The 26239-nt window shown below is 42.1% G+C and overlaps 1 protein-coding gene across 7 annotated transcripts in view; it reads right to left on the bottom strand.

Moving 5' to 3' along the window:
- The window catches only part of LOC149183991 (CAAX amino terminal protease family protein), a 238289-nt gene that overhangs the window by 547 nt on the left and 211503 nt on the right, over nt 1-26239 (bottom strand). For 5 of the 7 annotated variants that reach the window (XM_089417359.1, XM_089417358.1, XM_089417357.1 and 2 more), the window contains 2 exons: nt 703-765; nt 480-604 (listed from right to left, as the gene is read on the bottom strand). The exons of the other annotated variants lie outside the window; for them this stretch is intronic. In XM_089417359.1, the coding sequence (XP_089273485.1) occupies nt 480-604; nt 703-765 (188 nt within the window). The remainder of the gene's footprint in view (nt 1-479; nt 605-702; nt 766-26239) is intronic. 7 annotated transcript variants of the gene reach the window in all.

Below are 26239 nucleotides of genomic sequence, written 5' to 3' on the forward strand. Positions count from 1 at the left end.
TTTTTAAATATGAACGTAAATTTTCATGCTAAATTTATACAACTGGGAGTCGTTCAAGTCACAACTCATTTATTTTCATTAGTGTTTGGATATTAATTCAATCCCCAGAAAAAGCAATCTCCTTGAAAGTTTGATATAAAAGAAAATCTCAAAATGGGAAAGAAATTAAGAAAGAAATCTCAACCATGGAGGTTGATTCTATAGAATTTATCAGCTAGGTGAAAAGATCAGTCTTCTTATTTATACTAATAGTGATATTTTTTGTGCCCAAACAAACTGTCATAATTCTAATAAGTTTCTGCCTAGAAGGGAATAATTCAGAATCTACATTCTAATTATGGAGAACATGGTGACTAGAGCAGCCACTGCAGACATCCAAAGCCAGAGGGAGGTTCCAAGTGTCTAGTAAGCATGGAATTATGTTTTGAAACATGAGATTTGCCAGATCGAAAGAAAAATAAAGAAGTTAGATATCTTACCAAAGTGCAAATGCATATTTTCTTCCCCCTCCTAGATGCAAGGCACCAAAAGTAATGCCCGCTATTGTCATGCCCTTCCAGTCTAAACCAATCAAAGGAAGCAACCCCCCACGAAAAAGAAGTTCCTAGGATGGAAAATGAATGAGTTATTAAAAGAATATTGAAGGCAACTTTTTCATAAGAAGATCCAACTATAAAGTAGTGAAATATTTATTTAGTATACCTCACTAATACCAGGAAAGAATGAGACCACAACATAATCCCATGTATCTAAGGATCCAAGAACCTGCAAAAACAGAAAGCAGAAGTACAAGTTTAAACATACCCCAAAGATCCAAAGTCAATGCATTGTCAAATTTTCAGCAAGTCATCTTTTGACTCATGAAACAAATATTATCATATTTAAGAAATATGTCCCTCACTGGAATAGTTGGCTAAGCAGGTTCATCACATCTCAAGATTTTCTGGACATAGTCAGTCAACAATTGGCATTCAACTAGGATAGTCGATTAAGAAATTGATTAAGTGGTCAGTTAAGCATCCAACGTTTCATCAGGATGACCAGGTAAATCAACTGGTGTGTAGGTTGAGGCAGAATTCAAAGAGTTCATTCTACTACTTGGCCAATCAAAGTGGACCATGTCTTCCTCGTTTCAAGGGAGTTAGTTACACTTCGAAACCATATAAAGATGGTCCTACGGATCAATCTAGCATGCAATGTGAAAAAAAAATTGATTGCTTGTGTTTCCTAATGTATGTTGAGCTATACTTACTTGTGCTTAAGTGTTGTTACAATGTCTATAGACACCACCTTTTCTTGGAATGTATAGCTTCTTGATCTAACTAATTACCTAGCTCTCTAGCATGGTATCAAAGCTAATGGTTTGAGAGCTAGCTCATGCATTTGAAGAGCCAGATCTCTCTAGTAGATTGACACAAGGTTTTGAGTTGAAGACCAAATCAGGGTTTAGATCTATAAATCAAAATCATGGGTTCCAAACAAGATCCTGTGGTTATGAATTGCCATTATTTTAGTGTGTGAGTACAAGATATGAAAACATAATTAAAAAGTCAGGCACTATAGTATTTTACAAAGGTCATAGTTCCAAATCCAATAAATGATCAGCTGAAGTTTGCCATGTACAAGAAGAAGGACAAGGTCATAGGAGTCATAATGACTGATATTTCTAGGGAGATTCGCTTTCATATAGTGGGATCAACTATCCTAATGAAGTATAGAAGCTGAAGATTCTCTAGGATAATATTGATGAAAGTCAGGCTATGCATATTGAGAAAGAGTTCATCTCTCTTGATCATCTCTCATTTTGAAAGAATTGAAGATTATTTGGATCGCATGAAGAAGATTCAGTTGAAATTAGGTGAATTTGAGCAAATTTCTTGAAAAAGGATAGTTAGCGCACAGACAGATTTTGATGAATCTAAAGACATCCTATGATGTATTATGTTTGTCTATTCTTGTTAGTTAAGCATTCCAAAATATATATAGTAAGGATTATTCTTTTGATTCTTTCTTTGGTTTGCTGATAGGGCAACAGGGAAAATTATTTCATGAAGGGAAACTCAAAGTTAAGCTACAAGCCCATTTGTTGAAAGGTAAAAGGTTGACAAAACTATACAGAAAGAGGTAGGTAGGCAATCAAGAGAAAGAACAAGATTGCATCAACTACACCATTAAGAAGAAACATGACAATCACTACTTGACCAAGACAGGTAGTATCCTTGCCATATAGTGCCACATCATATGTTTGTGACTTGAAAAAGTCCAAGGCTTTGCCACATAAGCTTCGTTAAACCCATTGAAAACTTGGTCAAACCATGCATCTCCAATTCCCTTGAGGAAAAAAATTTCAGAGACATGGGTTTTGTCCCTCTTTTCGGGTACATAACTTTGGATGTAACGCATGTCCAAAATGATGCAACACTCCACCCATTATGCCTCTAGAAAGTTGTCACCCCTATTGACTGCCATCGACCAATCACAACTTGAGAATGAGTCATCAAATGGAAACATTCCACGTGGCATGTCATCCTCTCACTGAGATTTGCAATCTCAAACCCAATAGGCTTTTTGACTTCCAAGACCACTTTGCATTGGGAAGCATGAATGTCACTAATTATGAGACTGACATATCTAAGAAACATTTGAGGGATACAACACCAAAGCCAAGGCCACCTACAAACTTGATAGACTCATAACCATATGGAAAGACATAGCTGCACCAAACATGGGTTGGAATAGCCCCTAAATTGGTGAACCACCCTACAAAAATATAGCTACTCTAAAACCATGAGCCCACATATAAGCTCACTTGAGGAGCTCCAACCCTCTCCAAGATGAAAGGAACCATAAATGAACTCAAAGGTACCAACCATAATAAGACTAAGTCAACATGACACGGGATCTAGGATGCTTATAAGGCCTCACATGGTTGTTACATGGCTTTGACTTGTGACCTTGGGCTTACAATGGTGCCTAAGAATGTTGCAATGAATATAGGTACCCCTGTTGATGTTAAAATTTACACAAACCCAACACTCGATATTTAATTCCAAGTAATTGATTACTGAACAAATACACGGTTAAGTTGCTAACACATGATATTTAGCAGAAGTAAATTACAATTTGAATCGTATAATCACAAATAGTTTTTGCCCAACAAATCAGTGTTTCATTAATAAAAACTCAGAACTTACTTAGGCACACGTCCTGGGATAATGGCCCTGTTACCCACCGCCAGTGGGTGACACCCATAGGAGAACTTTTTTTCCTAGATTGTCTTCAGCAAGCAGCCCTGTTAAAATTGGCAACTAGGGCCAAACTCCATGTGGATCATCTTATTTATGGCAGCTGATATTTTTCTTGGATTCCTCTCGTCGAGAGGTGTAGGATTGATCTAAAGATCATCCGATTCCGACATGTATTCATGGAGATATGAATTTATTTGTGTTATGGGACAATTCGTCAAGGTCGGCCAACAACCAAATTGCCCCCACTTGTGCTCAACGTTTTAGTATAAAAAGAGGTGGCTTGCTAGTCATTTGAACACACTCTTCTTGTGATCTCTTCCTCTCCACTTGTCTTTGGGTTTTGGTGGGAGGAGAGATCCTAAGAGACAATGCTGCCCTAATGAAGAGATGCCCTAGATCTGAATGCTGCCATGGGAAAGAAGGATCTACACAGCCCTAAAAGAAGATGACCTAGCTTCTAACGCTGCCCTAATAAACGCAGTTAATGGAGGAAGTCTCAACGCTGTCTTAGAAGAGAGTTCAAGCCCTAAATGCAGTGAAAGGGAGCTTCTATACGAAGCCCAAAAGGGACTCCTATACGCAGTCCAGACAAGGAGACCTAGACGTCATCATATCTAGCCCTAGCTGCTGTCCTATGCTACCCTAACTGCTGTCCTAAAAGGGTGATCTAAGCCGCAGAAGAAGAGGCCTTAACCAGCAGCATGAGAAGGCCTAAACCGCTGTTCTAAGGAGCCCTAATTGCTGTTCAAAGGGTGACCCTTATACACAGTCAAGAGACTCCAATACGCTGGCAGAATTAATGCCCTAGTCACTATTGTTTAGAAGCAGATTTGTGAGGATCATTATGACTGCGTGGAAGCTGTCTCATATTGTATGAGAGCCGAGTTAATTAAGGCAGCACTGTTTTGGGACAGTGGAAGGAGTACAAGGTGACAGAGCCCTAATCTGCGGATTGTTGGGTAAGTACAGGAGCTGGTGTTAGCCCTATACTACCTCGTAGAGCAGCAGCAAAGAATAGGAACCTAGCCACCGTGATAGTAGCTTGCTTGGGTGCTTACTTGAGGACTGGTACTGGCTGTAACTTACCATGACCCATGATGGCTAGTAAAGAATGGCCTTGTGAAAGGCAGAGCTATTGTTAAGGGCAAATAGGCTGCTCTGCATTACAGCAAAGGGGACAGCTTTCCCTTGGAGGTCAACTATATGAATAGAAGGCTGCTTTGAACAATAAAGAGGACAGCCTTTCCTTGGAGATCAATTGCAGTCAAATATGGGCAGATTTTGGGACTGTTAGGAGACTGCACTTTGGACCTGTTGAAGGAGTGTGTAACTATATCCTAGCTGCTCTGCTAGGCTGCAAGCCATAGCAAGCAGCTAAGGCTGGTAATTGGATACCGTATTGCAGTGTACTGATGTTGGACATGGTGTGATGGGTGACAGCATGATGTGGGCAGCATGGTACATTACAGTGCAGCACAATGGCACAACATGGTGATGATGGGCATGTAGGTATAGCAGCAGCACGATGCATTGCAGCAGCCTGTTGATAATGGGTACAACATGATGATGTGGTACTGCTCAGTGAAGGGAGCAGCATAGTGATGAGAGCATCTCAGTGATTGGGTGCAGCACAGTGACAGATGCAGCATGATAATGAGGTGCAGCACAATGATGGGTGCAGCTTGGTGATGGAGTCACCTTGTAGGATCAGTTGAAGCAGTATGTCTTCACCGGAGTTCAGATCAACTACCTCATGTGTTATCTTCATAGAGGAGATATCTGCTCTTATTTTGATAAGTCAAAATGTTGACTTCTGATGTATATGTAGTATCTCTCTCTCTGCTGAACTATTGAAGAACATAAGAAGAATTGATCAAGGGTTTCCCCACATTGGGGTTTGTCCTTGGCTGGCACCACATCTTGTGTCCTCTTGTCTTGGCTTGTTTTCTACGATTTATGTTTATGCTCTATCTGCATTTTACTATCATGTTAAATGTGATTGCTAATCTGGAATTGATATTGAGTTAATATGGAAAATTGAAGTAAATTTTATCTCAGGATAGAACATACCTAAACTTAACAAGCCCCTTGTAGCCCCAGATAGCTTGATGTGCCATCATCTCTATCACCTGAGCCAACCATTATGCGCCCTCGCCCATTCTGTCATGATAGTATGTTTGAAAGTGGACTTTCCAATTCTGAAGGTATGGCTTTTCATTATGTAATTGGGTATTTTTGCTTACTTATTATAGACATATTTGGACATGGATTAGTGGGGGGATTTGTTGATTTGTGGTAGCATCGAATGTGCTCTAGCCACGAAATTTGGTGGACAGGTTGGGGCACATGAGATTTCCAATACCCAAAAAGGGTTTGGACAGATTCTAAATAGTTTAGGAGATATTAAAATAATTAATATTTTGAATGGAGTCCCTAAGTCTAAACTTAGGGAAATTAAAATATTAATGTGGATTAATATAAAATTGTGTTAGAATGGTTCAAAAGACATAGATCAAGCCAGACCTAATCTTAGCCATTGATTAGGGACTTAATCTCGGCCGTTGATATGTCAACGAGAAAAGTATAAGAGGAGGCTTGAGGGTTACTTGGAGAATACACCAGATGATCAATCATTCTATTCTCTAGAGCGGGGTTTGCCAAGAGAGATAGAATTAGTGATCAGAGTTGCAGCTGAAGGGCAGTGAGTACAGAGAGACAGAGAGGCAGAGATAGTGCCGGGAGATCGGCGCAGGAGCCAGAGAGGGTGATGCAGTAACAGTCAAGGCTCACGCAGAGGCAGCCAAGAGCTGCATAGTGCTTTAGAGAGGCAAGCGTTGTTGACGCATAGGGCCAAAAGGCTGACGCAGGGCCTCCTAAGGCTGACGCAGACCCATTCAGGGTGACGCAGGGCCAGCGCTGGGCAGAGAGAGGCAGACACACTCCAGAAAGGCTGACGTTGGGGTTTCTGGGGCAGATTGGGGCTGAGGAGCTACCGGAGGGTTTATCTGGGGTTTCAGCTGGGACATTTGTCTCAGATTGAGAGGTACTACTGCCAAGGGCATTCTCTGTTGGGTAAGCTAGATTTGGCACCCAGATTGTACTCTAAAATTGCTTAATAAGAAAACCCTCAAATAGTTGCACCTGTTTTCCCACATTGGGTTTTTCTGAGGACATTGGTCCAAAAATAACGGTGTCATTTTGTGTGCTTGTTTCTGTTTCCTTCAGTTGATGATCTGTAATATGTTGAGCATGCACTAGTGTTTATTTTCAGTATTTACATTGTAAATAACTTGTTAAGTAACGGAACAAGTAGGTAGGAATAAATCGGTAAAGTGCATGGAGGGCTTCTAACTAGTAGACTTAGAAACTTCAACAGGATTCAGTGGAAAGAATGGGTTTGGTCTGTACTTTTGTCCCCTTGTCCAATTTGGTGGTTACTAGTTAGTCTTCAATCCCAGTCTCGTGGGATCTCCTTTATTGGCTACTAAAGTGGCAATACATCGAAAACCCCAATTTTGGTTGTGTGGTGCCGCTTCCCGACACCACATACATCACTCCCCTCCACTCATTATATCCCCTTTCCACATATTTCCCATCCGGATCCACTTTTGTCCATTGGATCCACAAAGAGTTAACCTCTCCCTCTTGTCCACACTTTGGGTCAGGCCTGGAACGATGCCCCGGAGGTTGATGCAGCTAAAAGGAAAGTAAAAAGCATAATTTGGCCACTCTCAATAGGAAATGTACCATAAAATGCAAAAGATGGTCGAGACATACAAATTTAGCACGTGGGAAAAAGCCAACATGAGCTCTACCCTCTATCATTATGGCCATCACCCTGGTTCCTAGGGCCCCTACATGAGCCCCTTGCATCATTAAGGAACCCATGATTGTCCCAACCCCTAGTGGGCGATGAACTGCCCAACCTTAAGGGGGTAATCACTGCTATATCTTACACATCATGCTCTCATTCCCTGGAGCCCCGAGCAATTATAAAAAGAAAAATCAATAAAAGGAAAAAGGCATATGAAGAAGGGTGGAAAAACAAAGGTTAGGGTAACTCATGTACCACGATTGCTCCCTCCTTCATCTATACACCCATGTGTGGGCTTCCCTCATTATTGTTTCCCTTGTACCATGGCATGTGGCTTGGAGCCTCCCCTTGATGCCCCCAATCCATTCCATCATTATGTCACATGACACCTGCCATTTGAAGGATGTACCATGGACCTGTCACTCCCTTGGAGGTTGAAACCACCTAATAGGGTCCTTGATTAACCTCTTTCTTGCACCTGGGAACACCTGTACATTCTAAATCCCATTATGGAAGGGTATGCCACTATGAAGTGTCGACTTGGTTCCATGATTTGTAAGCTCATTTACTCAATTGCACTAATGAACTGTTGTGTTGGAAGGTGAGGAGACACACTGGATCTTATACAGGATTACATGGGGGTCTTCATCTTGGGGTTTGGTCTCCCTATACGGGGTCCAAGCCCTCCAGAGAGTCTGAATGACACTTGGATGGTGAGCATTGAGAGCTATGGGACTCCACTATAGTAAAGAGCAGATAACCACGCCATGGGATCCTTCAACACCATACAGTGCTTGCTCGTGTCCCATTTATTTGATGATAATGATGCACCTGAACCACATTGCCCAGCAGGCTACACACTTGCACCACACACTTGATAGATGATCCACGGCCCAGATGGGGTTTTGTCTCACCAATTAGTTCCTTTTAAGGGAGAGCTTGCATTATTGTCCTAGCCCTTACAGATGGGGTTTTGTCCCACAACTCTATTAGTTCCTTTTAAGGGAGAGCTTGCATCATTGTCCTAGCCCGTACAGATGGAGCACATGCTTGTTCGATTATGTTGGAGACCAATGAGGATGTTCTTTGTGCCCCCACAGCCACTTGGGAGCACCACTAGTCATTTGTTTGGAGATCAAGCAGCCACCCCCTTCTTCACTGTCATTAGAGCCCTTCTATTCATCATGGCACATGAGGGACTTCATTTGGCCTTCCAACTACTTATCTTTCATTTTGGCCCACTTGAGAGACTAATTATTCTTATTATGGAGCTATTTGGTGGGCTTGTCACCAAAGTATTGTTATTTGCACATTATTTTAATGTTAGGGACATCATTAGGCCTAATTTAGCTATTCGAATCCCTTGGAGGATCATATAAATGTAAGAGAGGTTCATTTGATCTCTCATCATCACTTGGATTTGTATCTCTTTGGAGAAAATAACTCGGACTTGTTATTGTTGGACGAATTGAAGATTATTTGATGCATTTTGATGTATGGATAATTGTTATCTTGTCTTGGAGCTTCATTCTTGCAAATGTGGTGGATGGATATACTTATTTTGTCATGTATGTGTTATTTCATGAGAAATTTTTTATGCTTAATGTCTAATGTATGAAATGCTATGTCTTGATTTTACTTGTGCCCTGTTGCCACTGTTACCACTCAAACTAGCAGGGGTCCTAGCAGGGTATCCTATAGAGCAACCACTAGGTCAAGGGGCAACAATGGAATGATAGCCCACTATCACCTCAGTTAAAGCTCCCTACTCATTACGGACTTTCACCGATGGGAGAAGTCCCGATATGGAAGGAATCACAAGAATGGATGGGTAAATGATAAGATATGAGGTGATTCCTAAAGCCTATTCACCAGAGAGGCTCAAGTAATTGGCTTTCTTGCTTTGAAACCAAGTTGATTGGCTCTCTAAGAAGGGTTATGAGGATACCTAGACCTAGGGTTAGAGGATATGCCTTGACAATGGGCTTCCTAGGCTTAGGGATCCTTGTGAAGAAATGGATTCTATGTAATCCTTGTGGAATTTGAGTTGTAGAGTTGTGGGACCACAAAGAACCCAAGTGGACCCAGACTAGGTCAAGGGTATGGAGTTGATCAACCAAGGAGGGACTTGACCTAATTAGGGGAAAGAATAGGATCAAAGGACAAGTTTTCTTTTGAGATTTGAATGCAATGATCCAAGTGAGGACACTAACCCACATCAACCTAGGGCAAGAATTGGTCTTATGGCTAGGGCTTGATATATCTCAGGATTCCACCGTCAAATTTGCTTGAAACTTGGAGGACCTAGGAGAGAAAAGCCCAGTATAGTAGTGGACCAAAAATCAAGGGGTTTCAATGACTGCAATAAAATTCGTTGGATGCCCTAGTGTTGTAGCGCCTACAACCACCCTCCAAAATTTTGCCTTAGCCTATTTTGGAGCCTCCCTAAGAACCTTACGTAGCACTTTGTCTTGCTTCATCAAGTACTCAAGCTTCAAGTGTTTTCCTCGCACAAAGGTAGCATGTCGATCACAGTTGATCCATTCCCCTCACAAGCTGCTCATCTGGACTTGGTACAGCTGCAGACTAAGTAGCTTCCCCTTGAAATTTGCGTATTTCTAGAGGGCAACCAGCCTTCCCTACAAGAATTGCGCAATCCTCTCTAACAGCCTGCTGGGCTCAAGGATTGCACAATCTTGTCAGCCAGCCCTCCCAACCGGATTTGCGCAATTTTTCCCAACAGCAAGTTGTTAAGCCCAAGATTTGTGCAAATCTAAGCAGCAGTTAGCTGCTCTGCCCAAAAATTGCGCAAATCCTCTGGGCAGCCAGCCCAGCTCCCAGCCAAAAATGCGCATTTTCCCCAGCAGTCGAGCAGTCTCTTGCATGTGCAATTGAGTTGATTGGTTCCCTCCGGGACTGAGCAAAACAAACTTGCATGCATGGGCTGCTTCTCCCAAGGCAGCATGCAAAGGCATCCCTTGTTTCAGGGATCTATGTTTAGCAGTTGGAGGTTACATGCAAGGAGCAATTCTAAAACCTCCCACCAAGTGATGCTTCCCTTAGATTCGTGGCATGCGCGTCACAATCGATTTTATCAAAACTCATCAACTGGACGCTACAGTGATGCTTCCCTTAGATTCGTGGCATGCGCGTCACAATCGATGTTATCAAAACTCATCAACTGGAGGCTACAGAGCTCATTCCTCACATCAACCTTGCAGCTTTGACATCCCACATCACATCTAGGAGCAATCAGCACATTCAGCTCAGCTGTTTTGGGGTAAGCCCGCTTCCCATGTCTTGTGCTACATTTCTATCGCTTTTTGTGTTTTCGCTTGTGGGAGTATTGTTTACTTGATTTCTTTGAATGCTTGTTGTTGTTTACATATATACTAACTTGTCCTAGATCCGTTTCAATTTTCGTTGCTATCTCACTGTTGTCACATGCATGAAACTGTTTTGCACGGACGTTCGCCCGACCAGCGAACTACCTCACCCACATGCATGTTGATCTGTTTGTTGAATCTTTCATTCATGTTTGGCATGCATTGTCAATCACTTCTACTATCACTTAGTGTCACCATGCATTCACTGACTTACTTTCAATCGCCCGTCGGCGAGTTGGGACTCCTCCCATCGGCGAGTTAGCTCTGCCTTCACCAAGGCTGCATTGCGCAATCTGGGAAAGGAAGGCTCACCTTTCTCTCCAAATTTGCACATTCCTGCCCAGCACTGCCCTCCAGGACTGTTTTGCGCATTTCTGGAGGACAGTGGCTGCTTGGCCCAAGAAATTATGCAAATTTGTCCCTGGGCTAGCAGTCCTTCCCAGCTGGAATTGCGCATTGCGCAATCCCAACAGTCAGCAGCTAGACTGGACTGTGCATTGCGCAGTTCCAGCAGTCAGCCAGTCTCCCAGCAGCCCAGACTATGCCTTGAGCAGTCTTGGCAGTCAGTCTCCCGACCTCCCGGCCGAAATTGTGCAACCTTCATGATCATTCACCCAGGTATGTTGCAATTCAGTTCTCATGTTCATTTTGGTTTTCGACTAACAGATTGCTTGCTATGAGTGTTGCCATCTCTCCAGGTATCGCAGGTGTTCATCTGCCTCTCAGCAATACAGGTACAATGGTTTCCAGGAGAACAAAGACGAGGACACCGTTCAAAGCACGCTTAGGGATGCAGTCGATCAAGTGTCTATGAGCTTGCCTACTCACAAAGACATCAAATTGTTCATATAAAAGGACATCAAGCGGTAGCATCACAGCGAGCAACATCATGAATAGCAGTTGAAGACAGCATACCAAATGCAACAAATGCAAGAGGAAGGTTGTTGACAACACAGAGGCGGAACAAAGTTGCAAGATCAAGAAGATCCACTGATAATGTAAGCAACTTTGCAGACTACGGCTATGAAGTGACAGCACGACATGAAGATCACGCGAAGGCAAAAGATGGAACAAAGAAAGAGTTGCATGTGTTGAAGCAGCAACTCAGGAAGAACATGAAGTTGCACAAACAGACGAATGATTTACAACAGCAACAAGAACAGCAGTGGGTGCAACGTGCACTCATGGATGAAATTGCGCCCGTACAAGTTAAAGACCCATCCTAGCAGTTGATACGAAGCAAACATGGTGGGCAGTGTTGTTGATCGCATGCAAGGGATGCAGCAGCATGCATGTCATTGTGCGCACGCATGCAATCCAACCCATTCGACACATTCACCAAGGCGTAGACAAGAAGCAAGTCCAACTGAAGTTGAACATGTACTTCAGCAAGTTGATGCGCATGACCACCAGCACACACTTGAAGATCAGCACAGACACTATGCATCAGTGTGTTGCCGGTTCAACCGCACCCAAGAAGACCATGCGCATTTTAGCACATCAGTTGGATGAACGGGCCGAACCAATGCACCAGTTGCAATGGAGGCAAAAGTTTGCTTCAGCAAGATGTCACCATGAGGTGCATGCACACCATCACGGACGACCAAGCTTGGCATCATCTCACCACTTTCACCATGACAAGCATGTCAAAGAGTTGGTCTCATGCAGCGGACTGAGTCTTAGTGATGTCTTGGATGGCTTGCTCAAGCCATGTTGTCTCACATGAGTACATGTGCATTGTAATGTTGAGTCATGTCAAGTGTAAGTCAAGTCTCAAGAGTTGGATGTAACTATTATCACTGCAGGAAACTCTCCTAGGTTGCAGCTCGGAGATGCCTGGTAACATATAATCTTCAATATTGTTCTCTGAACTATTGGAATAAATGATGGTTTGGATCAAGCCAGACAACCATTTAAACTATGTTTTTACTCAAGACATGCATGAACACCCTCAGCTTACAAGGCTTTAGACCACTAATGCTCAATAGTTTGTAGATTCAATGAATGGATGGAGAATACTGACCATACCGGCAGATGCATATATATAAACACATATGAATGGCTAGCTACAAACAGCAAATGAGAATACTGACTGTACTAGCAGATGCATATATAATAACACATATGAATCACTAGCTACAGGCAGTAAAGAAGCCTACAAATCTACTTTATCAACGCAAAGATAAGATGATAGTTATCTGGCATTAGATACAAAAGAAACCTGAACAACCTGTTCAAGTGCAAGCTTAGAACAAAAGAGAAAATGGACATTGAACATATAACAGCAAAAGAAGCTTATATTGCTAATGAATGAAGATGAGAAGCTTGAGTAGCAGAGTCTCAATAATCTCCAGAAGTTTAACCCCTGTTACATTTTGTTTTCAGCCTTTTATAGGCCTTTTACAATGCTCCTGAGCTCTCAAAGGCTCGGAGTGTCTTAATCTTCCTCTCTGTCTTTTCAACAGTTTGATGCCCTGACTAGGCAAGCGTGGGCTCGGAAGTTTCTTCTTCTGACAGCAGAGTAACTGCTTTAGGGTAGTTTGTTGCGCTGTCTGGGAGCTCTCTCGTGCCAGAGATGCTCCATGATCATTTGTTGGTTTTGGATAAGCTGCGTTGTTGATGCCTCATGACCGATTCTGTTTCGGGCTGTGTTGCGCTATTGATGCCCATGATATTTCTGTTTCAGTTGTGTTGCATTGTCTGCTCCATGATCGCTTCGGTTTGTTTTGGTTGTGTCGTGTTGTGCTGTCCATGATCACTTTCCGGCCTCTGTCCCTATCTCCCGGTCTCTGTTAGGTAATGGAAAGGGTTTGCATGCCTCTGTGATCTTTTAAACGTTTATAATGATTGTTTTTCGTATGCAATGAGTGCTAAGTGAACTATTCAAAAATCATGAGAAATTAGTCAGTTACGACTACCTCTCATGGAAATGGTCATACGTTTGAATGACTTACTTAACGCAGTTGAATCCCAAAAATGATATCTAATATAATGCACTGCGTAAATCCCCCATACTTAAATTCAAAAAGAGTCAAGGGATCTCTACTTGAATGGTTCATGAGGCACAATACTTGCTAAGGTTTTGCAAATGGGGTAGCAAGCTAAGTGGGCTTGATTGTGGGAAAAACTCCACAGTTAAGCGCGCTTGAGCCAGAGGAGTTCTGGGATGGGTGACCTCTTGGGAAGTCCTGGTTACCGGGTGCAAGCCCCGGAAGTGATGATTGATGCTATGTGATTCGTTCTCCACATTTCACTAGTTTCAATCCCACTTCTTCACCCCTGTGAGCATCACCCGATGCAATGAGTGCTAAGTGAACTATTCAAAAATCATGAGAAATTAGTCAGTTACGACTACCTCTCATGGAAATGGTCATACGTTTGAATGACTTACTTAACGTAGTTGAATCCCAAAAATGATATTTAGAATACTGTCGAGTCCGCATCATCGCATCACACACATGAAGGTGTAAAGGCTCAATCCCTTTGGTTTCCCGATTGCGATCCGTCGATGTGATGTGGGCCGTCGATCTACGCGCGATCGACGGTCCACGTTGAATTGTCGATTGCAATTGCTCATTCCATACTATCTGCGCCGATACCTATGCCAATGTGACTCGCCGATAACGACCCGTCGATCCGATCATCAACGATCGCTGATCGGTGGTGTCTTGCACCGATTACCGCTGCCTGCTTGTGCCGATTGTGATTTGCCGCTTAGATCTGGGCCGTTGATCGGCCAAATCTAACGACTGTTGTGCATTGCACTGTTTTTCCTGGTTTTTCATGGTTTTGGAGTGTCTTTGCCTCCCAATAGTGTATTTCTGCCCTTCCAAGGGCTCTTGGCATGCGACGGTTTTGACTTTGAATGATCTTTAAGAGGATTTTGAAGACTTCAAGAGCATATTTGGATCCTTTGGCATGATTTTAAGCAAATTTGGAGATTTTGGGGCATATTTGGATCCATTTTTCGGCCATTTGTCAACAAAGCTAACAGTAATGGTCATAGAGTAGGTGAAGAGACATGAGGGTAGTTGAACTGTCACAAAGGGAAATGTCAAGGGTCACCCCACCCTTTGCTATAAATAGTCCCTCATAACTCATTGTATAGGCTTTTGGTCAGCCAAGCTTCTACAAAGACTATCTTGAAGAAGACTTGGACAATATTGTAATGCGCCTTGGCTTCTCCACTACACGGAGCTAGTACATCTCTTTGGAGGAGCAGGCGGATGTGGCTATAACGTTCCACTATTGGGGCTAGCAAATTTACATGGTGTATTATATGATTGTGACTTACACTTCTTTAATAATAAGAGCCAGCACATTTTCATGCATATGTTGTTATTGTAGTTGGATTGTTCCGGTTTCCTTAATGATATATGTTGTTTAACTTACGTACTTGTATATGAACTGATTTGTATGCAATTATATGAATCTTGTTGTTAATGTGTTGCATATGTTGTTAATGTTGTCATCGTCCGTGTCGACTGCTCTGTCGGACATCAGACAAACCTTTCTCATGAACCTTGCTATATCAACCATCACACTCGTCTCGGACTGATCTGTGAGTGTTGTTCGTGTTATCTTACCTTGTTGTTGTGACTGCCACATCCAAGTGTACTACTCCACTGAAAGCTGTGCATGTCCTTTGTGTGGTGTGTTCCTAGACGAGTTGGGGACAGATCCATTTCAACCTAGAACTCACCTTCACCTTCCTCTCCCTTCGAAGTGTTGGAACCTCTCGTACACATTCCTTGACTCTCTGCATCAGTCACACCCTTGCTACTGACAGAGTTATCTTACTTGCCTCTGTGCGACATCACAGTCAAGGCATTACCTTATGACCCACTGTTGGGACTCCTACACCAAACGGTTTGAGGTCTAATTGGGACTTCTTACCGGGGAGATCCCCTTGACATGTTGGCGGGTCCAACACCATCAACATTTCTGGCACTAGAAGGAGGGCCTGATGACAAGCAGTGTCCTCTCATCCAGTTTTGAACCTTTGCATATCTTTCATGGAGTCTTGCATTCTTCTTCCCCTGAGGTGTTTTTCGAATCGTGAAGATATCTCCATCTCAGGGAAGCTTTTCAATCTCTTGACCACTCACACATACGATGGTGAAAAGTGGACTGGCTTGAGCACTTACATAACTTTCTTTCCATGATTCGTGAGGAAAATGAGTTTAGTGACAAACAGGCCAGTTTGCTGCTTGCATTCACACTTCGCGAATATCCATTTCGTTGGGTTCTTAGCCTACTGGCTGACACCGTGCACTCGTTTGAGCACTTCTGTGATCTTATTGAAGACATGTTCTATCATTTTGACCCAGACCATCTTGACCGGAAACTGTTATAGCAACGGAGGGCTCCGCAAGAATCTGTCCTTGATTTTTGGCAACACTTCCTTGGTTTGCAGTTTCAAGCTCCGTGGAGCCAGATGAAGTTTGCTTATCTTTGGGACCAGTTCGAGTATTGTCTTAAGAAATCTTCCCGTCCCAAGAGGAAGCTTGATTTCAAGCCTCGCTCAGCCTTCTGCGCTGATGTAACTTCGCATTCTCATGTGGGAGCAGGGACTGTCTCAACGGACTGTCTGCCTCCCTCTCATTCAATAGTTCCACCATTGCCCAGTGATGTTGAGGATCATGTTTGTACACCTGTTCAACCTTCACACCCTCCCAACATCACTCCACTTAATTTTCGCACAGATTTGGTTGTGAGTCCTTCGATTTCTCACATGCATTCTTTTTTCCGACCTTCGTCTTCGCACTCAAGTGTTCCTCCGGATGATGTTGTCTTGTGTTCGTCCATTCCGGACTCTTCACTTGTTGTGAACGAGGAACAACCCATTGATGGAGTTGGTGTTGCACAACCAACATGCGCTATCATTCATGGAGAGTATGAGTGGGAGCTTGAACATCAACACTCGGCGAAGGATGACTCCCTTTCGTCCGATCCCCCTCCGTTCTTTCCTAGCCTCTTTGGTGAACCTGCCATCCATGATTTTGCATGTGTGTCTTCGTCCACGAATGCACCCATTGTTGATCACTCGCAGGACTCACCAAATGTTAGTCCATCATTCGACAACGGAGAGGATAAGTTACTCATTGAAAATCTACTTGATCCTTCATCTGTCTGTTCCGGAAACACAGAGGATGAGTTCATTCGCTTTTCATCTACCCCTCTATTCGATTCATCTGATCATGAGGATGCCAAAGAATTCATTGATTTTTCTAATCGTGGCGGTCGTGATCCATTTGCTTCCATTTTTTATCACGATCATGAATCTATCGCAGTTGATCTTTCGAAGCCACCGGTTTATGATGATCTACCTGATGATGAAGTTGAGATACCCAAGACTGTCGAGGCACTTCAACCCGAGCTGATGGTTATGTTAGGTCCTCGCTCTCTTAGGGTTAGTCTCACTTCCAATCATGAAACTGTTCAATCACCCAAGGCTCCTCATCACTCATCTGTATGCATTGAAGATCCATCTCACACACAGATCACACTTCCTCCACTCGAACTACACGATCCCATTGCCCATGCATTGGAGGAATCTTACATTGCAAGCACTCGTGCGCGACGCAAGTTATCTTTGTTTCTTTCGTTTGCTTGCATGTCACAGTCAAGAGTGTGCTTTTGCTTCAAAGTTGCACGTAGTGTCACACAGCACCACGATAAGTCCACGGACTACCCGTCATACACGTGCACTCACTTATGTCCCGTGGGCACTTTGAATCACAAAGTGTGGTTGTCTTCATTGTTGTTGACACCTAATCCGAAACGGATGAGGTGAAGCTGGACAGTCATCTAGAAGATGAACTGATCCGTTTTGTATATGTATAAATAATGTGTTAGCTAATGAATAAAATCAATCAGTGTTTTCTCTCGTTCAATGTGGAGTTACCCTGGCCTGACATGGTATCAGAGCACAGGTCCCAAAATAGTGTAACTCCTGCTGAGCGTTGCATCATCCTGAGGGATTCCTAACACTGCTGAAGACTGCGCCCTCTGTCCTGACATGGAGACTGCGCCCTCTGTCCGTGGAACTATGCGTTGATGCGTTTTCTGCTGTTGGTAAAAAAAACCTATCTCATTCCATTCAAGTAGTCTATGGTGACTGCGTTTTTTTTCTTATGACTGAGTTGTATTAAGGCTGTCGTAACCATGACTGTATTTTAATGAAGACTGCGACTGCGTTTCTTGTATGGTGGCTGCGTTCTTATTTTAATAAAGACAGCGTTTTTTTCTTTGTAATGGTGGCCTGGTATCAAAGCATGCGTGCATTCTTATTTTAAGACTGCGTTTTTGGTTGCCGGAGTTCGCATCCCACAACGCAGGCAATGCATAGGGGAGCAGTGTTTGGTCCTCAAACACTTCCGGAAGGGGCGTTGTGTTATAAAGATCATTCCAGTTAGCTGGAGACTGCGTCCTCTTACAGTGATATTTTTTCAAATGTTTTGTGCTTTATTTAATGATCTGTGCGTAACCTGGCCTGACAGAACCCAAACTTTGGGCATGAGATTTGGCACATATAGCATGGTATCTGAATGACAGAACGCTGGAACGCTGCATCAATTAGAACGCTGGAACGCTGCATCAATTAGATTGCTGAAACGCTGTCATGGTATATGCATTTTAATGCTGTGGACTGCGTATATACATTTTAAGCTTATAGAAACGCTGTCATGGTATATGCATTTTAATGCTGTGGACTGCGTATTAATGGTGACTGCGTATTGATGTATTGAAGACTTGAAATGGTGCCTGACGGTGTTTTGAGGCTTGTTTGAATAACACGTTTTGTGCTAGCCGTCATCCAGCAGCGGAACAAGTTATTGTCTGACAAGTTATTGTGTAATATTGCATTGATATATATATTGTAGCAGTGAAGAGATATCTTGAGCGCCATCTTTTTTCAAAACTTAATATTGTAGCAATGATATATGAGATCCCTTGAGCGCCTTCCTTTTTTCAAAACATAATATTGTGGCGGTGATATAAGAAATGATGTATGTTAGAAGAAAATAAGGCTATGGGATAAGGATTTTTTTGGCAGAGATATATATTTTTTACAGAATGCATAAGGCTATGACATAAAAAAATTTCTCCAGCAGAAGTGTTGCTGTGGCATAAGATTTTTTTTTCAGCAGAAGTCTTGCTGTGGCATAAGAATTTTTTTTTCTCCAGCAGAAGTCTTTTATCAACAGAAGTTTTTTTTTAGCAGAGATATTTTTACAGAATGCATTCAATCATTTCAATGGTCGGAATAGTTCTCACTGGCAAGGAGAACTATTCTGAATGGTCTCGGATGGTAAAACACACCCTTATCTACAATGAGCTGTGGAAAGGAGTGTGTGTCGGAGAAGAAGACAAAGACCCTGTGCAGCCCACATTAGACAAAGAACTCGCCATTTGGGAAAATAAGCACAGCAAAGCCTTTGCATTGATCGCAGCATCTGTAAATGAGGAAGTAAGTCGTCATATTTCATCCTATTCCACTGCCTTTGAAGCTTTACAAAAGCTGAAAGAACTCTATGATACACATTCTGCACTTGAAGTTGTTCAGCTCATGATTAAACTCTTCACTCTTGAACTGAAAAATAATGATCCTCTTACTCTTGCATCTGAAATAAAGTCTATAGTGCATGATATTAAATCCAATAAGGTTGAGCTGGATATCTCTCTTATTGCCTTTCTCAAAGCACTCTATCCTACCTACTCTAACTATCTTGAGTCTTTACAAGCAAATGGAAATCTTAAAGATATAACCTTTGACACTCTTGTGAAAAAGTTTGCTGAAAGAGAGAAAGCCTTTGGAAAGAAAACAGTCCCTGAATCTTCTGAAGAGACTGTTTGCCTTGCTCATAAAGAAAAGCATCCTGCTCAAGATTCTACAAGAGGAAGAGGTGGACGAAGAGGAAGAGGAAGATACTTCAGAGGCAGGGCGGGCAGACATCCTCAAGCAGAAAAGGCAGATCTGCATTGCATTCGCTGCAAACGAAATGGATCACATGATGCTTCTACATGCAAGCTACCATGGGACAAGGTTGAGCATAGAAGAAATCAGCAGAAAGGTAAAACTGATGACACAGACAAAGGTAAAGCACCTGAATCCGCTCACTATATTGAGCCACAATGTAACATTGGAGTAAATGAAGATTTGTTTAATGCTTCACTTGCTTCTTCGAAAAATGACTGGTTGCTTGATTCAGGAGCAACCTGTCATATGACTCATAGGAGAGATTTTTTTGAAGATTTCACTGACAATATTGATGGAGCAGTATACTTTGCAGATCAGTCAAAAATCAAGCCATCAGGGCTTGGCACAATCAGGCTTAAACTGCCTGGTCTTCCAGACTTTCTTCTGGATCATGTTCTATATCTCCCACAGCTGAAGAGAAACTTGCTGTCCCTGGTCCACATCCGCTAGCAAGGTCACTCCATTCACATGTTTGATGGCAAGCTTGAGGTAAGAAAGGCATCTGACCACTCACTTGTCATGAGGGGTATAGAAGAAGAAAGACTCCTTAAACTGCAAGGAACCTCTGCTCATGCACGCATTTCTCATATATTTCTCATCATGAAGAAGGTGCACTTCCATCAAGTTTATTATGGCATGCTAGATTTGGACATTTAAACTATGATAGTCTCCGCTTGTTGAAGAAAAATGGTGTTGCTGGTTTGCCTACAATTCCTAAAAAACATAAACAATGTGATGCTTGCATTCTAGGAAAGCATAGCAAAGAGTCTTTTCATGATTCACATTCAAGAGCACATAGGAAGCTTGAACTTATTCATTCAGATTTATGTGGTCCAATGTCTGTTCCTTCTGCAAATGGAAATAAATATATCATGACATTTATTAATGATTACACCAGAATGTGTTGGGTTTATTTTTTGAAGAACAAATCTGATGCTTTTCAAACATTCAAGAATTTTCATAAATGGATTGAAAATGATGCACAATCTCATATTGGGTCTATTCACACTGATAATGGAAAAGAATATACATCAAATGAATTTGAACACTATCTTCGCCAACATGGGATTAAACATCAAACAACTGTGCCTTATAATCCGCAACAGAATGGTGTAGCTGAAAGAATGAACAGAACAATTTTGAATATGGTACGATCCATGCTTTTCTTCAAAAATGTAAAGACAATGTTTTGGGCTGATGCTGTTCTATGTGCTGCATATATAAAGAATAGATGTCCATCTAGTGCTATAAGAAACAAGACTCCTTATGAATTGTGGTATGGACATGTTCCTTCGGTAAAACATCTCAGGATATTTGGTTCCACCTGTTATGCTTTAATACCAAAGGTACATAGAAACAAACTTGGTGCTAGAAGTCGTAAGTGTATCTTCCTGGGGTATTCAAACACATCTAAAGCATACCGCCTTTATGATGAAGTAAATAAAAAGTTTGTTTTATCTAGAGATGTCATCTTTCTTGAATCATCCAAATCTGACAGTGTTGTTGAGCGGCAACTTGATCGCTTGGATAAATTCACAAACCCGAAATCATTCCAAGAGTTTGATAATCAGATTCCACATCTTGAAGGGGGGATTCCTATACTAGATCAACATGTGGAATCTCCTTCTGAAGAACAATCTCCCCTGCATGACACTCCAACAACGGATGATGCTTTAAGTGATGTAATTGATAGAATTGGGAGACTCAATCTTGATTCAGACCCAACTCAATCAACAGAACAGCCTGGACCATCTCAGAAAGGTCCCCCAAAGTGGCTGACAAAGACACTTGAAAGTGTTCATCCTGATGAAATTGGAAAAACAGGAACCAGAAATTCAAACCGACAAGATGGAGGTGATGTAGATAACTCTAATTCACCTGTTGATATGGATGTTACTTATGATTGTGAATTGAACTTGTCTACAGATTTTGAACCAACTTCCTTCAAAGAAGCTGCTTCTCATGATGAATGGAAAGAAGCGATGCAGAAGGAGTATGATGCCCTCATAAAGAATGGCACTTGGAAGCTGGTTGATCCTCCATTTGGAACCAAACCAATTGGCTGCAAGTGGGTCTACAAGAACAAGTACAAAGCTGATGGCTCACTTGACAAGCACAAAGCTAGGCTTGTGGCAAAAGGTTTTGCACAGAAGGAAGGGGTCGATTATGAGGAAACTTTTGCTCCCACAGCAAAATGGGCCACCATCCGGACACTCTTTGCACTAGCTGCTCAGAACAGTTGGAAAGTCCATCAAATGGATGTAAAAACTGCATTCTTGAATGGAGATCTAAAAGAGAATGTTTTTATGTCCCAGCCTGAAGGATTTGCTGTGAAAGGACATGAACACAAAGTATGCAAACTTGTGAAGTCCTTGTATGGCCTCAAACAAGCACCACGAGCCTGGTATGAAAAACTAACTGAGCATCTTCTGAAACTCAACTTCAAACATTTTGATCTTGATGATGCAACTTTATTTGTCAAGAAAGTTGGCAAAACAGTTGTATATCTTGTGGTATATGTAGATGATCTTTTAATGACAGGGAACAATGAAAGCTATATTGCATCCATAAAGAAAGAATTAGGAAAATTTTTTGAAATGACTGATTTGGGCTATGTTCATTACTATCTTGGCATTGAAGTAACCCAACATCCAAAGTCCATATTTCTTTCTCAAAAGAAATACATTGGAGATTTGTTAAACAGATTTGGCATGACAGAGTGCAATCCCCTTTCTACTCCAATGGAACAAAACTTGAAGCTCACATCTATTGAAGGAAAAGAATTTGGGGATGCAACAAAGTATAGACAGCTTGTAGGAAGTCTCATCTACCTCACTACTACCAGACCAGACATTTCATTTGCTGTTGGAATCCTCTCCAGGTTTATGCAAAAGCCTTGTGAAGGACATTGGTCTGCTGCAAAAAGAGTTCTAAGGTACTTGAAGGGAACTCAAGACCTTGGAATCAAGTATACACAGGTGGACGACTTCAACTTGATTGGATACTCTGATTCAGACTTCGATGGAGACAAAGAAACTGGGGTATATACTTCAGGATATGCTATGAGTCTTGGATCAGGAGCTGCCTCCTGGAGATCACGCAAACAATCAGTACCAGCAGATTCCACAACAGAAGCAGAATATGTGGCAGCAGCTGAAGCAACGAAAGAAATTGTGTGGCTCAGGAAAATTCTTGAAGATTTGCAGGTAAAACAAATACAATCAACTCCACTCATGATTGATAACACATCTGCAATAAAGTTGGCCAAGAACCCAAAGTTCCATGATCGTACTAAGCACATCAATACTAAATATCATCTGATCCGACATCATGTTGAGGCCAAAACAATCCATCTCTGTCATTGTTCCACAAACGAGCAAATTGCAGACATCTTCACCAAAGCGCTTGGAAGAGAAAAGCTTGAAAGATTCAAAATGATGCTTGGACTCACCAACATCCCTTCAGATTAAGGGGGGGAATGTTGACACCTAATCCGAAACGCATGAGGTGAAGCTGGACAGTCATCTAGAAGATGAACTGATCCGTTTTGTATATGTATAAATAATGTGTTAGCTAATGAATAAAATCAATCAGTGTTTTCTCTCGTTCAATGTGGAGTTACCCTGGCCTGACAATTGTTATATCTTTCTTGCTTGCTGGTTCGCACAACTGGGTTGCTCGCGGACCAAGCCTTTACCGACCACTATTTTAAGATTTGGTTGGCTCGGAACCGACTCGACCGAGTTGCTCTGAGTCAAGGCCTCACTAGGTCAATTCGTCTTGTGAACCGGTTCGACCGGCCGGGTTATTACTGAGCCAGCCAAGTTGTCTAACAACTCGGCTGACTCGGTAATAACCTGGTTGGCTCGGTCGAGTCCGAGCCTACTCGGCCGGGTTGGAGACAGCAGTATAAAAGTGATATTTATGACATATGTTTATGACAATATTGCTTGACAGCAATATAAAAGTGATGCATGGTTATGATGTATGGTTAGTGATCCATGGAAGTGATGCTTGGGCAGTGACTGTAATGCAAAGGTTGAGGTATGACAGTCATGTTTCTCTTTTGAGGTATGATACATCATACAAATTGATATGGCATTGACCTTGTTGACATAGCAATGACCTTGACACATGATTGAGTGTCCTTGAAACTTAGTAGTAGGTCAGTCATCCATGACTTGGCCTGACAATGATACATAGGGCAGTAATCTTGTATGTAACATAAATCTTGTGATATAGCAGCAACCTTGTGATATGACAGTAATCTTGGCAGTAATTTGTATGATATGTAATGACAAGTATGACAGTATTGTGTGATTAGACTTGACAATGAAATGTAATGGCAGTCACCTTGATATATGACAGTGCTCTTGATATGACAGTGCCCTAGACATATAGCAGTGACCTAGTATATGACAGTCATCTCTATGTAATCTTGAAATGATATGACAACAATGAATGGCTTGTCCCTTTGACTTGATAGTGATAACAGTAACCCCATATATGATGGTCACCTTGTTATATGACAGTCACCTTGGTGTATCTAATTAGACTGTTGAAATTTTCTGACTATAGCAACTTGGTAGCTGATTGCACATCTAGGGATACATCAACAATGGTTGGATACTTAGATTGTCTTGAAGTTTGCATTGAAGGATATGACAGTGAAGGTGTATTATGCTACAACTAGGGTTTGAGTAGGGTTTTTTCTATAGGTTGAGATGATGAGGCAAAACAACAGAATTGTTGATAGCAGTGTTTGAGCATTGATAACAAGATGCTAGGGTTTACATGTTGAGCAAAGCTAATGCTGTGTGTTTGGAAACATGAATGAAAATCTTTAAAATTATGTTTTTTTTTTTTTTTTAAATATATATATATATATATATTTAATGCATTTTTTAGAATGATCTAGTCATTGAAATCGAGTCGACCGAGTCGATACTGAGTCGAAGTCGGAGTCGGAGTTGACCCTCGACCGAGTCGGAGTCAGAGTCGGAGTTTTAAAACATTGTCACCAACATGGGTCTACCAATGCGTCGGTGGTTGCATTGGAAGTATCACTTCACATGATCAAGCCCATGTACCGTTAGTGTAGGAGTAGGAGTAGTGTTTGCTTGCATGCTTGTTTGCTTATGTGATTTGTTTGCTTGTTTGTTTGCTTGCTTGTTTGTTTACTTGCTTCGCTTTCATTTTTGCTTCTACTCTTGTTTTGCTTTGTTGATTGTCAGTTCGTTTATAGGTTAGTCTTGCATGAAACCATATATGACTCTTGAAGCACGCTGGGTAAAGTACAAGAGGGCTTGTACAGCTATCACTACTTGGTTATCTGTCATATTGCCTTTGTATGATGAACTTGTTGCTCTTAGTCCATGATACGTCAAAGAAAAATACGTACTGTTTGAAATGAACCTTGGTGAAAACACAACGGTTGCACACTAACTAGTGTCACCTTCTCTAGTCGATTGTTTTGGGGTTAACCCTTGTCAGCTCAGTCAAGTAGAGTAAGGTGAGGGGGGAAACCTTAACAAGCATGTCAGAGATGCAATAAACTACTTCTCTGCTGGAAAAACCTCTTCTACTCTCAATAAGTCGGGATCCCTCTTCCGCCTTTAAAATGAATAAGTGCTATGCACAATGAAAATGATGATGAAAAAAAAAAAAAAAAAAATGAAAAATGAAAAATGGATAAAACACATATTTCATTAAATTTGGAATTAAAAAGTGGATATAGAATTTCAAAATAACCAAAATACTCAATTCTAATGATGTCCTTGTAATAATTTTTTTCCAAATTTAATAAAATAAGTGTTATAAGGCGAAAGAAAAGAAAGGCTTCCTGCGTAAAGGAGGTGATGCAAATAACTCCGCCAGGGTACTGGCTAAGCTCGCTGGCAGCGGAGCCATGCCTGTGTTCGTTTGTGACTCCATCAGGGTACTGTCCAAGCCTGCTAGTAGTGGAGCAACACCAGAGATGAAACTAAGACTCTGACGACTATACTGCTTGTGCACCTATATACCCCTCAACCCCAATCAAAACAACTGTGTTGCCTTGGCTTGGAATGTGTGTCAATCGACCAAGAGTCTGGCAGATGCTACATCTTATAATCAAACTAGTGTGAAGCCAAGATGAGTTGAGAGTTGAACAATACTTCCGGAGGTGTTAGACTTGTTTTTCACGAACAAGGTCCATTCAGAGAGCTAGAGTTCTACTAGTGTGTCGCCAAGTAGTGTAGCGGCTACAACCACCCTCCAAACTTTTTGCCTTAGCCTGTTTTGGAGCCTCCCTACCAACCTTACACAGCACGTTGTCTTGCTTCATCAACTACTCAAGCTTCAAGTGTTTTCCTCGCACAAACACAGCTTGTCGATCATAGTTGATCCGTTCCCCTCACAGGCTGCTCACCCAAACTTGGTCCAGTTGCACACTGAGCAGCTTCCCCTTGAAAATTGCACATTTCTGGAGGGCAACCAGCCTTCCCTCCAGGAATTGCGCAATCTTCTTTGACAGCCTGCTGGGCTCCAGGATTGCGCAATCCTGCCAGCCAACCCTCCCAACAGGATTTGCGCAAATCTGAGCAGCAGTCAGCTGCGCTGCCCAGAAATTGCGCAAATCTCCTGGGCAGCCAGCCCAGCTCCCAGCCAAAAATGTGCATTTTTCTCCAACAGTCGAGCAATCTCTTGCATGTGCAATTGAGTTGACCAGTTCCCTCCGGGACTGAGCAAAACAAACTTGCATGCATGGGTTGCTTCTCCCAAGGCAGCATGCATGGGCTGCTTCTCCCAAGGCAGCATGCAAATGCAT

The sequence above is a fragment of the Pinus tabuliformis genome, chromosome 3_2 (assembly GCF_031772625.1).
Source record: "Pinus tabuliformis cultivar Carrire ecotype Pingquan chromosome 3_2, CPIR1, whole genome shotgun sequence".
Taxonomy (NCBI): Eukaryota; Viridiplantae; Streptophyta; class Pinopsida; order Pinales; family Pinaceae; genus Pinus; species Pinus tabuliformis.